The sequence below is a fragment of the Cricetulus griseus genome, chromosome 6, assembly GCF_003668045.3.
Source record: "Cricetulus griseus strain 17A/GY chromosome 6, alternate assembly CriGri-PICRH-1.0, whole genome shotgun sequence".
Taxonomy (NCBI): Eukaryota; Metazoa; Chordata; class Mammalia; order Rodentia; family Cricetidae; genus Cricetulus; species Cricetulus griseus.
This window is the reverse complement of record NC_048599.1, coordinates 144,042,964-144,053,876: the sequence shown is the minus strand read 5'-3', so window position 1 is coordinate 144,053,876 and position 10,913 is coordinate 144,042,964. Positions and strand designations below refer to the sequence as shown.

At 54.6% G+C, this 10,913-nt stretch overlaps 1 protein-coding gene across 10 annotated transcripts in view; it reads left to right on the top strand.

The window, feature by feature from the left end:
• Positions 1–10,501, top strand: part of Dnm1 (dynamin 1) — a 44,535-nt gene extending 34,034 nt beyond the window's left edge. For 4 of the 10 annotated variants that reach the window (XM_027423837.2, XM_027423832.2, XM_035446205.1 and 1 more), the window contains 7 exons: positions 2,387–2,496; positions 3,421–3,532; positions 3,917–3,928; positions 4,251–4,421; positions 6,071–6,312; positions 6,661–6,876; positions 9,339–10,501. In XM_027423837.2, coding sequence (XP_027279638.1) covers positions 2,387–2,496; positions 3,421–3,532; positions 3,917–3,928; positions 4,251–4,421; positions 6,071–6,312; positions 6,661–6,876; positions 9,339–9,411 — 936 coding nt within the window. In that variant the 3' untranslated portion in view covers positions 9,412–10,501. Of the gene's footprint in view, positions 1–2,386; positions 2,497–3,420; positions 3,533–3,916; positions 3,929–4,250; positions 4,422–6,070; positions 6,313–6,660; positions 6,877–8,158; positions 8,161–8,521; positions 8,559–9,338 lie in introns of all 10 variants that reach the window. The other 6 variants (XM_035446206.1, XM_027423840.2, XM_027423844.2 and 3 more) reach the window with 4 other exon arrangements.
• The last annotated feature ends 412 nt before the right edge of the window (positions 10,502–10,913 follow it).

Sequence of the window (10,913 nt, the reverse complement as noted above, 5' to 3'; positions counted from 1 at the left end):
GCGCGCGCGCGCGCGTGCGTGTGTGTGTGTGTGTGTGTGTGTGTGTGTGTGTGTGTGTGTGTATCTCTTGGGTGTTGAGGGTATTATGAGTGTGTTAGGGGAATAAACACCTAGGTGTGAATTTGTGTGCTTGCATGTGACTTCATTGTCTGTGCTTGTGTGTCCGCGTGGGGGTGGGGTGTGATGGGAGAGAGTGTGAATGAAGGATATTTGAGAATATGTGTATGTGTTTGGGAAGAGAGGCTGGGGGAAGGGGACTTCCCATTGTGAGGCTGTGTGTCTGAGTGTGAGTGCGTGCACTTGAGTGTGTCTGGGCATGGATGTGCGCTCTAAAGCTGGGATGCACAGATGTATGCCTCTCAGCTCTGGAGTGTGAGTGCATTTTTGCACTAGGATAACTGTAGTTTGGGCTTGGGCAGGAGTTTGGTCCCCTCTGCCAGGCCGCATGTCCTCTAGTCTTTGGGTTGGGGAAGCATCTTGTCAGACAGGCAATCACCCACATCACCAGTGCCGACGACCCCCCCCCATCTTCTCCGTCTTCCTCCGCTGCCCTCCCCTATCACCACAACCTCTGTCCCGTAACAGGATGGCAGTCCCATAGCTCTGCACCTCCTCCCAGTCCACCCTGTGCCCCACAGCTCCCTGTCCCAGGTCCAGGCTCTGGTTCTGGAAGACAGCAGGGTTGGTGCGGCTCTTCAGCGACGGTGCCGAGGGTCTAACCCAGCCCAGCCTAACCAATGTGCAGACTACTGTACAATTTGGGAGTCCTGAACAGGTAGTCTAAACACTGGGTAGACGGAGTGGAGGTATCCTCTGGTTCATCCAGGCGGCAGCATCAGTCCATCCGGTGGGAGCTTTGGCCCCATCCCCTAGAGATACGATGCCCCCAGCCCCAGCTCCCATGTCCCCCAGCCCCAGACAGCCAGCCGTGGTCCCTCTCTGCTCCCAACTCCCCTTCTGCCTCCTTTGACGTGGCAGGGGTGAGCGGGAGCTGGGCTGGAAGGAGGGGCCTGGGGAGGGGGCCGGCAGGAAGGGAGGGCTGGGGGAGGAGGCCACTCCTACCTAGTGTCCAACCCTGAGCACAAGGCGGCTGTGGCGGGCCTCCCTAGATGGGTTCCAGATGTTCCCTGGCCGCGTGTGCAACTTCCTCCTCTCCTCCCCCAGCCGCCCTCTGGGGCTCCCGGCCACCCGCCTGGCATAAAGAGGGCTTTATGTGGCTGCATAGGCCAGGCGGGTGTGTGGGGCAGAGGGGTGGAGATGGACGCCAGGGTGGGAAAGCAAGGTCCTCCTAAACCCAGCCCCCACCTGAGATCCTAGACAAAACTTGTCAAGTCCCACACAGACCATCCCTCCAGCATACGCCCGGTAGTATTGGGTGGGTGGCCAGGAGGTACAGGCAGCAAAAACTTCTCTCCTCCTTCCTGGTGCCCCATCTGAGGTGCCTCCTCCCAGGATCCCTGAATCCTTCCCCTGGGACACAGAGCCTACAGACAGAGCTGCATCTATCCACAGATTTATATAACTTCTTCCACAAAAGAACACAGCAACATGTCTAGGTCACTGCACAAACCATATGTAAACCATATGCTTCCTGGGGAGCAGGAAAATAGGGGTGGTGGGGCAGGGGAGGAGGGGAGGGAGAGGGAACTGAGATTGACATGTAAAAGAAGCTTGTTTCAATAAAAAAAAAAATACTTAAAAAACCCTAAAAAAAGACTATGACTCCATAGTCTTACACCCCATTCACAATTGCTACAAACACACACATTGACAAACATGAACATATTATTACCACATGGTCCAATGCATTCATGCAGCTATGTCCTATAGACACAAGTGCACACAATGGTGACAGACTCGCTTGGCCTTGCAACAACCACACAACCACACACATGTGCTCACAGACATGCAATTTCCAGGCTTGTGCTGTGTGTCTGATTGGTAACACATGGATGGCTGGAGGGGGGAGTGGGCTGAGCCTCTAGGGCTAGTGCAGTCCCCCCTCCCATCTCCATAGTCAGGAAATGAAGTCAGAGTCCACTAGGCTGGAGGCAACTGAGCCGCCACTGAGCCATCCCAGCCTGAGGCCCAGCCTGGCCTGTCTCCTGAACTTGCTAAGGGTGAGATGAGGGAGACCCTCTTAGTCTCAATGCCTTCGCCAGCCCCTTATGACATATATACAGGGCTACTAGGGTTGGCTTGAAAGCCATGGGGTCAGGGCTCCACGGCCAGCATTTACTGTACAGCTCCATGTGTGCTGGCAAGGACTAGAGCCCGAGACTACCTTGAGTGTTCACAATCCCAGGTGCTCGCCCTCATGGAACACTCTAAGGGATGGAGGCATGGCAGTGCCAGACTGACACCTCATTCCTACCCCTCCCAACAGGAGAAAGAGAAGAAGTACATGCTGTCTGTGGACAATCTGAAGCTTCGTGATGTGGAGAAGGGTTTCATGTCAAGCAAGCATATTTTTGCCCTCTTCAACACAGAGCAGAGGTGCCTGCTTGCCCCTGGCTGAGCTGCTGAGACCCCAGACCCTGCAAGCCCCAAACCATGCTGCTGTGTAGAAAATGGGTGCACAAATCCAGGGGCCTGCCCTCAGACAGCTACTCAGTTTCTCCTCAGTGCCAGGTCCATGTTTAGCGTCCTCCTCCCCTTACCCTTTTCTCCTCCCCCTCTGCTTCCTCATCCCCTCCCTCCTTTTTCACAGCCACTTAACTTACCTAGTGTCTGCTTGGCACAGAACAAAAGGTCTAAAGCCCTAGTCTCCTCTGGGATGGGCTCGGGACTAGACATCACTTCTCCAGTTCCAGGCTGGCTCTGATAGGTGCTCTTTCTTACTCAGAGATAAGAATCCCGAGCAGATGCCATCTGGAAGTCTCCAAAAAGCCAGGGAGGGTGCTGAAGGGGCCTGAGGCCCAAGCCAGGGCTGCCCTGCCTGGCTCTGCAGCCTTCCTTTTGTTTTGAGACAGGGTCTTAGTCTCATTTAAGTAGTCCAGGATGGTCTCAAACTGAAGATTGTCCTGCCTCAGCCTCTTGAGAACAGGCTTTGTCCCCCAGCTGAGAACCGTATTCAGGGCCTTATGCTTGCCAGGAAAGTGTTCTACCACTGAGCTAAATCCCCAACCCCTCAAGTAAGGGCATTAGGGTGTGCCACCATGCCTGACTTCAGTCCCTTTCTTTACATTGGGCTACTTTCCCTTTGAAGCATCCCAATGGCCACAGCAGACAGGAATCATTCCCAACCTACTTCCAAAATGAGAACACTGAGGCTTGAAGAGAGGAGGGACCTTGCCTAAGGTCAACAAGAAAGCCAGGGATGGATAGTAGGCATGAGGACCCTAAAGCCCACACATGTCACTATCCCCTGAACAGGGTGGGGCTTTTCCTCATCCCCCTCCCGCCTACCCCACCCTGCAGGAATGTCTACAAAGATTACCGGCAGCTGGAACTGGCCTGTGAGACACAGGAGGAGGTGGACAGCTGGAAGGCTTCCTTCCTGAGGGCTGGCGTATACCCTGAGCGCGTTGGGGTGAGTGGTGGTGGAGCGAGGGGAGGAGGGGCCAGCTGCTTGTACCCGGGGTTCCAGGGTACCAGGCTTTGAGAAGTTCTGAGTCCTTATTTGAGGCAAAGAGCAAGCTACCTGCATGGGTTTGGAACAAAGTCCTCTGGCTTCCCCATTTTCCTCCAGCGGATGCCAGAGAGCATCTCCTGAACTTTCATACACTGGTGGCTTCAAGTTGCCTTGTCCCATTTCCCTGTTACTGCAGCAGCGTCTACATGTACCAGGGTTTGGGTACATTGCACTAGGTTCATGTGATCCCTCCCTTTTTCTCTCTTTGTCTATTTCAAATGTGCTCCCTGGTGTTGGTGGCAATGCTGATATGGCTTCTGTGGCTCTGATGTGGGCCTCCAGGACAAGGAGAAGGTAAGTGTGTCCTCCCCCTGCTTCCTGCCAGGGTCCTCGAGCCTGGCACCAACTCTAGCCAAGTGAAGGAACTTGGAGATGATCTTTTCCAATGTATGGACTGAGAAATGGGGACGGATTCTAGACACTAGGGTCAGAGTCAAGTCAAAGCTGAACGTGGGGTGTCTGGGTCCTGAGAGGCACAGTGGTGAGCCTAGAGTCCCAGATGTGTTCTCAGTGCCTCTGTGTGGTAGATATCCTTGCAGGAGCTGAGGTCTTAGTGATATCGGGAGTCTGATTGCACGGGCCCTGCCATTCTGATACCCTGTGTTCCCAATGGCAGGCCAGTGAGACCGAGGAGAATGGCTCTGATAGCTTCATGCACTCCATGGACCCTCAGCTGGAGCGGCAGGTGGAGACCATTCGGAACCTGGTAGACTCGTACATGGCCATTGTCAACAAGACTGTGCGGGATCTCATGCCTAAGACCATCATGCACCTCATGATCAACAATGTATGTCCACAGCTGGGGTGGGGGAGGGAGCGGTGCAGGGTAGTTGTGTGGGACCAAGCAGCCAGCGGGCTTATCTTTCCTTTTGTATTATTTATATATATGCACAGGGCAGGGGAACTCAAACTCATGCCATTTGTTTTTGTGTAGGTAATGGGACAACTTGAGGGAGTTGGTTCTCTCCTTTCACCATGAGGGTCTCAAGGATTGAACTCGGGTCATCAGGCTTTGCACTAAACTATCCCATAATCCTCAAACCCTTATTTATTTACCTATTTTCAAGACAAGCACTCACTATGTAGCTCTGGCTGGCCTTGAGCTCACAGAGATCTGCCTACCTTTGCCACCCAAGAGCTGGGATTAAAAGTTTGGACACTATACCTGGTTCCAAAATCCTTAATTTTAATAGCCCATGATATCCAAAATACTATTGTTTTGACTTTTGAGCTAGGGTCTTGTTGTGGAGCTCAGGCTGACTTCAAACTTGTGGGTGACCTCTACCTGGCTCTCTCCATCTCCTGAGTGCTGAGGTGGCAGGCATGTCCCACAATAACTGGCTCCAATCTAAAAATACATTAGTTATACATTGCACACTGTTTTCCCATTAAGCTTTTGTAAACCCACTCCAGATGTTACACATCTGGTGGAAATGTCATCTTAATTTGAATTCCAGGAAACTTGCAGTTGAAAAATAGATACACATACCCAGATTGTCCCAAACATGCATGTTCTTCAGGAACAGCCAATAGTCTCCATTTTTTGAAATGAAACACAGCTCTCAGAGCCACCACAGACTGTGGCTTAGTGAAAAAGCAGGGCCCCAGGACAGCAGAAGTGGGTTGTGATGAACCTCCATCTCTGACTCTATTTCCTAATGTATAAACCATGGATGGTAATAATAGAGCTGAGAACAGCATTGCTTATGAAGTGTGGAGCAGCACAGAGCCTGGCTCATGGAGGGGGGGTGTTCGTAGATTGTTGGGTGAGGAGGCAGTGAGATTGGAGCAGGCTACAATGTGTCAACAAGTCACAATACTGCCCCACACTGGGGCAATCTTTTTTTGTTTGTTTTGTTTTGTTTTTTTGAGACAGGGATTCTCTGCATAGTCCTGGCTGTCCTGATGCTCACTTTGTAGACCAGGCTGGCCTTGAACTCACAGAGATCCTCCTGCCTCTGCCTCCAAAGTTCTGTGATTAAAGATGTGCAGCACCACCGCGCAGCACTGCCTGGGGATTTTAAATGGGAATTAAACCTCCACTACACACACTGATACTTCTCACTCAATCCAAGGACACATTATAATTATGTTTATTTCTTTCTTAGGGACTCAGGACATTTTAAACTATCTCCTTCCTTATTTGGGTCTTGGGAAAGGCTCATAAACTTAGTAGGCAGTTGTCCTAGTGGCATGCTAGGTTTCTGAGTCTCATCCCAGATCACAGACAGAGGGCAAGTGACTTCCCTCTCTGGCTATGTCTGAGAAAAGGACATTAGATGGGGTTTGGAGAGACCTACGGGTTTGGGCACCAAGCAGAAGTAGGCATCTGAAATGCCAAACTCCAGCTCCCAGTTCTACACCTAATCCCAGAAGGTCTGGCCAGCGACAGGGTGGCATGGTCATCAGGTTCCTTCCGTCTCTGCTCTCTCACAGACCAAGGAGTTTATCTTCTCCGAGCTGCTGGCCAACCTGTACTCTTGCGGGGACCAGAACACACTGATGGAGGAATCGGCCGAGCAAGCTCAGCGGCGCGATGAGATGCTGCGCATGTACCACGCACTGAAGGAGGCGCTCAGCATTATCGGCGACATCAACACGACCACCGTCAGCACGCCCATGCCCCCGCCCGTGGACGACTCCTGGCTGCAGGTGCAGAGCGTACCGGCCGGACGCAGGTACCAGGGCCGGCCCCCACGGCCCCAAAGCCCCCCAGCCCGGGGCCCGCGGGAGGAGGGCCGGGACCGGGCAGTGGCGCGCCCGGGTCTCGGGGGCTCCCACCTGGAGCGAGGGGCGGAGCTTAGAAGAGGGCGGGCTTGTCGCGGGGCGGGGCTTGCCGTGAGCGCTGGCTGCAGGACGGGTGGCGCCGCTGGGGGGACGAGGCTTCGGCTCCGATGCTGCCCGCGGCCGCGGTGGGCGGGGCTTGCTGCATGGGCGGGGACAGCCTGGGCTGGGGGCGGGATCCCTGTTGGGGGCGGAGCCGCTCATATCTGCTCCTCTCTTCTGCCCTTGTCGCCCGACCGTAGATCGCCCACGTCCAGCCCCACGCCGCAGCGCCGAGCCCCCGCCGTGCCCCCAGCCCGGCCCGGGTCGCGGGGCCCTGCTCCTGGGCCTCCGCCTGCTGGATCCGCCCTGGGGGGGGCGCCCCCCGTGCCCTCCAGGCCGGGGGCTTCCCCTGATCCCTTCGGCCCCCCTCCCCAGGTGCCCTCGCGCCCCAACCGCGCCCCACCTGGGGTCCCCAGGTGAGTAGGGGCTGAAAGCGGCGGCGGGAAAGGCCTCCAGGCGGGCGTGACTGGGAGGGAGGTGGAGTCGGATTCTAGATCCTTGGCCTAGCGGTGGAAGCGACCCTCTCCATCCCAGGCGCTGGGGTTGGTGGTGCAAGGCCAAGAGACCGGCGGCCGCAACGGGCTGACGGCCCTGCCCTGCAGGGGGCGCTGAGTCCCGGAGGTGGTCGTTTCTGAGGAGGGGGCTCTGGAACTTATACCACTCGCCCCCTCCTTTTCAGCACTTGCATGGCGCTTCCTTTTTTCATTTTCTCTTCATTCTTCCCACATTTTGCATTTCTAACCCTTGCCCTCCATTCTCCTCCATTCCATCCTCCACTCACCCGCCCAGCTCCTCACGTCTAGGGCTCTGACCCCAGATCCTCCTTTTGAGCCGTGTGGATTTCTTCAGTTGCATTCAGAACTGCCTTGATGCCCCATTTCCAGCCCTGACTCTTTTAAGCTGTCCCAGAATGATGTCCAGCCTCTGGCCCACAGCATCAGGCCAGGCTGTGATTGTATGACTAGCAAGATGTGTGATGTGTGTGGGCGTGCACACGGGTGAGAATGTGAGAGTGGCACCCAGGCATGGAGTAGGATAGGAAGCAGCCGAGGAAGGAATCTGGGAATCGTGGACAATCTGGTGGTCTGGAACCAGATGGTGGATGTGGGCCAGGGACAGGAACTGAAGACTGCCCTCCTGCCAGAGATCTCTCGGGAAAAGAAACACACTTCATCCCTTGGCTTTGCCTTCTTGATCCATGACTGGCTTTCCAGGAAGTTCACTCTAATAGCTTACTCAGTCTGCCCAGTTTCCACAGACTATGGTCTTTGAGAAAGAACACAGTATCAGACAGACCAATAGCATCCGTTTGGTCTAAATGACTGAAGGGCAGAGCTGGGGGTCTAAAACGCATACACCAAATGAGGCATGGATGGGCCTGCTCTATGGGGCTCCAATGACGAAACAGCAGGGTAAAGGCAGGAGCATATCCTGGGACTGGGAGTCCAGAGATGCTGGTCCACTTCCCTTTAGCAAGTCATCTTCCCTCCTAGGGCTTCAGTTTCCCTTCTCCTTTTCCAAGGTAGTGTCAGATGGGGGGGAGGGCTGCTATATTGATTGTAAATGTGGCTGGCTGTAGGGTGGGGCAGGTTGGAGAAAGATTTGTGGAGACTTAACGCTGTGCAAAATCATGGAAGGTTATTATTGGGCAGAGCTGACACCTGGGTCCTAGAATGCAAGCCCTTATCCCTTACGGAGCAGTGTGGTAACCCTGTCAGCACACCAGGCCTGAGTGTGCAGGGAGCTGGTGCAAAGGTCTTCTGTGTGCAAGCGAGCTTCTGTGTTGTGACAGCTCATGCGTGTGCTTCAGTATGCTGAGTGGCTGCATGTCCCAGATCCGTGCTGCACGTATTGGCCGGCAATGGTGCTGGGCACTGGGAGGTGGGAGGGGAGATGTATGCGTGTTTGTGGGCATGTGTGTTAGCGTGTGCATGCAGGGCCTTGAGGCCTCACAGCATGTGTGTGCACGCCCAGGCGTGTGCGTGCGTGTGTCCCCTAACCCCACGCCTGGCCCACCTGTGTGTTTGTGAACTGCCCTGTTGATTTCGTGCTGTCTTTCAGAATCACTATCAGTGACCCCTGAGGAGTATCAGCTACGGTAGGTTATGCTCTCAGCCTGCTGCATGAAGTGTGTCTGCCCCCTCCCTCCTCGATGCACCAGCTCCATGCTGAGGACAACCTTGGGGCCTCTGAGCCAGGCCCCTCCCCCTTCTGCAGCTCTAGACTCCTCCTTCCTGTCCTCTGCCAGCTGGCTCTTTCTCTTCCCAGTGAGCCCCGGGACTCAGCGCCACTACTCAAGGCCTTCTTGACTAAATGAGGGCTCTTGGGACAGGTTCTGCGCCCATGTTGGTAGAAGTGGGTACTCCCTGGAGCTGTCAGACATTGTTGACAGTGTAGGGACTGAGGGCTTAGGATGTGTGTGGCTAGCTTCTGAAGGGGTTAGAGGCCTTAGGACTTCATCTTCATACCTAGTCTAAATTGTGCTGCCAAGAGAGATTCCAGCTCCCAACCTGACATTAGCTCAGCCAGGGCTCTGATTGGTTGATTAGTTCAGAAGACTTAAAAAGACCTTTGCCATTCTGTCAGCCCATAACAGCTCACAAGCAAGGCAAGGGCAGGTAACTCCCTTTCCCCTTCCTCCTTGATATTACACATCTGCAATTAATGGCCATGTCCTCAGCCCCAGATATAGAGTCAGCCCATTAGCTCTTACACTTGGCCTCTTCTGGGAGTGACCTGTACCTTTTAGCTAACCACACTGCAGTGTCAAATGACTTGGCAAATCAGCTTGAGTCCTGCCTGGCTGGCCACAGGATCTCTCTGTGATCTGTCCCAGCTCTTCTGCAGCCATTGACGCTCACCTTCTGCTTTTCCCCAGCAGGAAGGGCCCAGCCTCACCTACGAGACCTGCAGCCCCCCGGCCAGCGGAGGTTCCCCTCTTAGACTTATAAGTCTGTGGCCACAGGCATTGCCTCCCAGCCTCCTCAGGATCCCCTCAGTGGACTCCTGGGCTTTTTGACCACCTGAGGGGCCTTCAGTGCTCCCTCCAATCATCCCCTTTAGCTTTGCTCTCCTGGTTCAAGCACTTCTAGCCTCATGGCTGTTACATGGGACTCCCTGAGGCTTGCGGTGGCCCTGGGCCAGTGGGATGGGAGAAAGAGTGACCAGAGAAGAGGGAGGCCCTATGGGCACATTGCCTGGGTGGTGTGTGAGAGGCCGTGTGTGTGGCAAGAGAGGGCCACCCAGCCTCCACCCAGACTACCTGCTAGTTATGACCCAGCCCCGCCCATCTTCCCTTTTTCATTCATCAACTGTCTGCCTCTTTTCCGGGAACCTTGCCCACATCCACACCTGCCTCATCCCCTCTGCCTCTGCTGGGGGTGGCTGCTCTTGCCTTACCAGCTCTCCTTCCTTTTCTCTCTCCGGTTCTCTCTCTGGCTTTCTCTCCAACTGCCAGCCGATCGGGTCAGGCAAGTCCGTCCCGTCCTGAGAGCCCCAGGCCCCCCTTCGACCTCTAACCAGATCCCTCCTACTCCTCGGAGACCTCCCTTACCAAGCCTGCCTGGACAGCTGTTCTGTGACTTCACAGTGGCTCCCCCAGCCCCAAAGCGTGTCCCCTTCATCTGTGACTTAGTCTGTTGTAGTGGTGAGCTGACACATCCAGATGTAATGTTGGTGAAAACTTGTGCCCCTCTGTGGTATTGCTCCTGCGACATTCTATAAATATCTATAAATATACCTATATGTATATACATATATATGGCTGACACAGCCTAACCTGTAGTATCAGAATCAACCATCATGCTGTCCTTGTGGAGTCTTGTGGTCCAACTATAAGTGAACGCTGTCACCCTGACAACCCCCCTCCAATGTGCCACCTTTAGTGAGTTTCCCTGTCCTCTTGGCCTGTGGGCAGCCATCCCCTGGGCCATCCCTATCCTGCAGCATGGGGATGCTGCACTGGCAGCTGTGTGGTTCTGACAGCCACCAATCTTGCTGTCTCTTGGCTGAGAATAAAACCCATTTCTGGATGACGGGGAATTGTGTGTCCCTCTGCTGGTTCCTATTCACTGGGGAGAGGGGAAGGTGTAAACACTGGGCGCTGAACACAGGGTGAGGAAGAGCCCTTTGCTAGGGTGCTATAAGGTGAATTTATCAGGGCCTCATCTTATGAACTGCTTCCACTCTTAGGGGGCAGGACCATGAACTCAGTCAGGTCCTGTGAGCTGAGGGGGCCTGCAGCCTGAAGGAGAACAAAACAGGCCCAATGTATGGATAGGCTAGGGGAAAGGGGCGACAGAATGGAAAAGGCTTGGCTTGGAAGTCAGCACCCTTAGGTATTCCACCTACATATAGGTCAGGCTTGACTGTGTAGCCCCATGGCACTCCTTCTGGGATCCCTCGGCTTCAGTATGCAGTATACAGATGATGGGTGCCAATCAGCCCTGCTAGG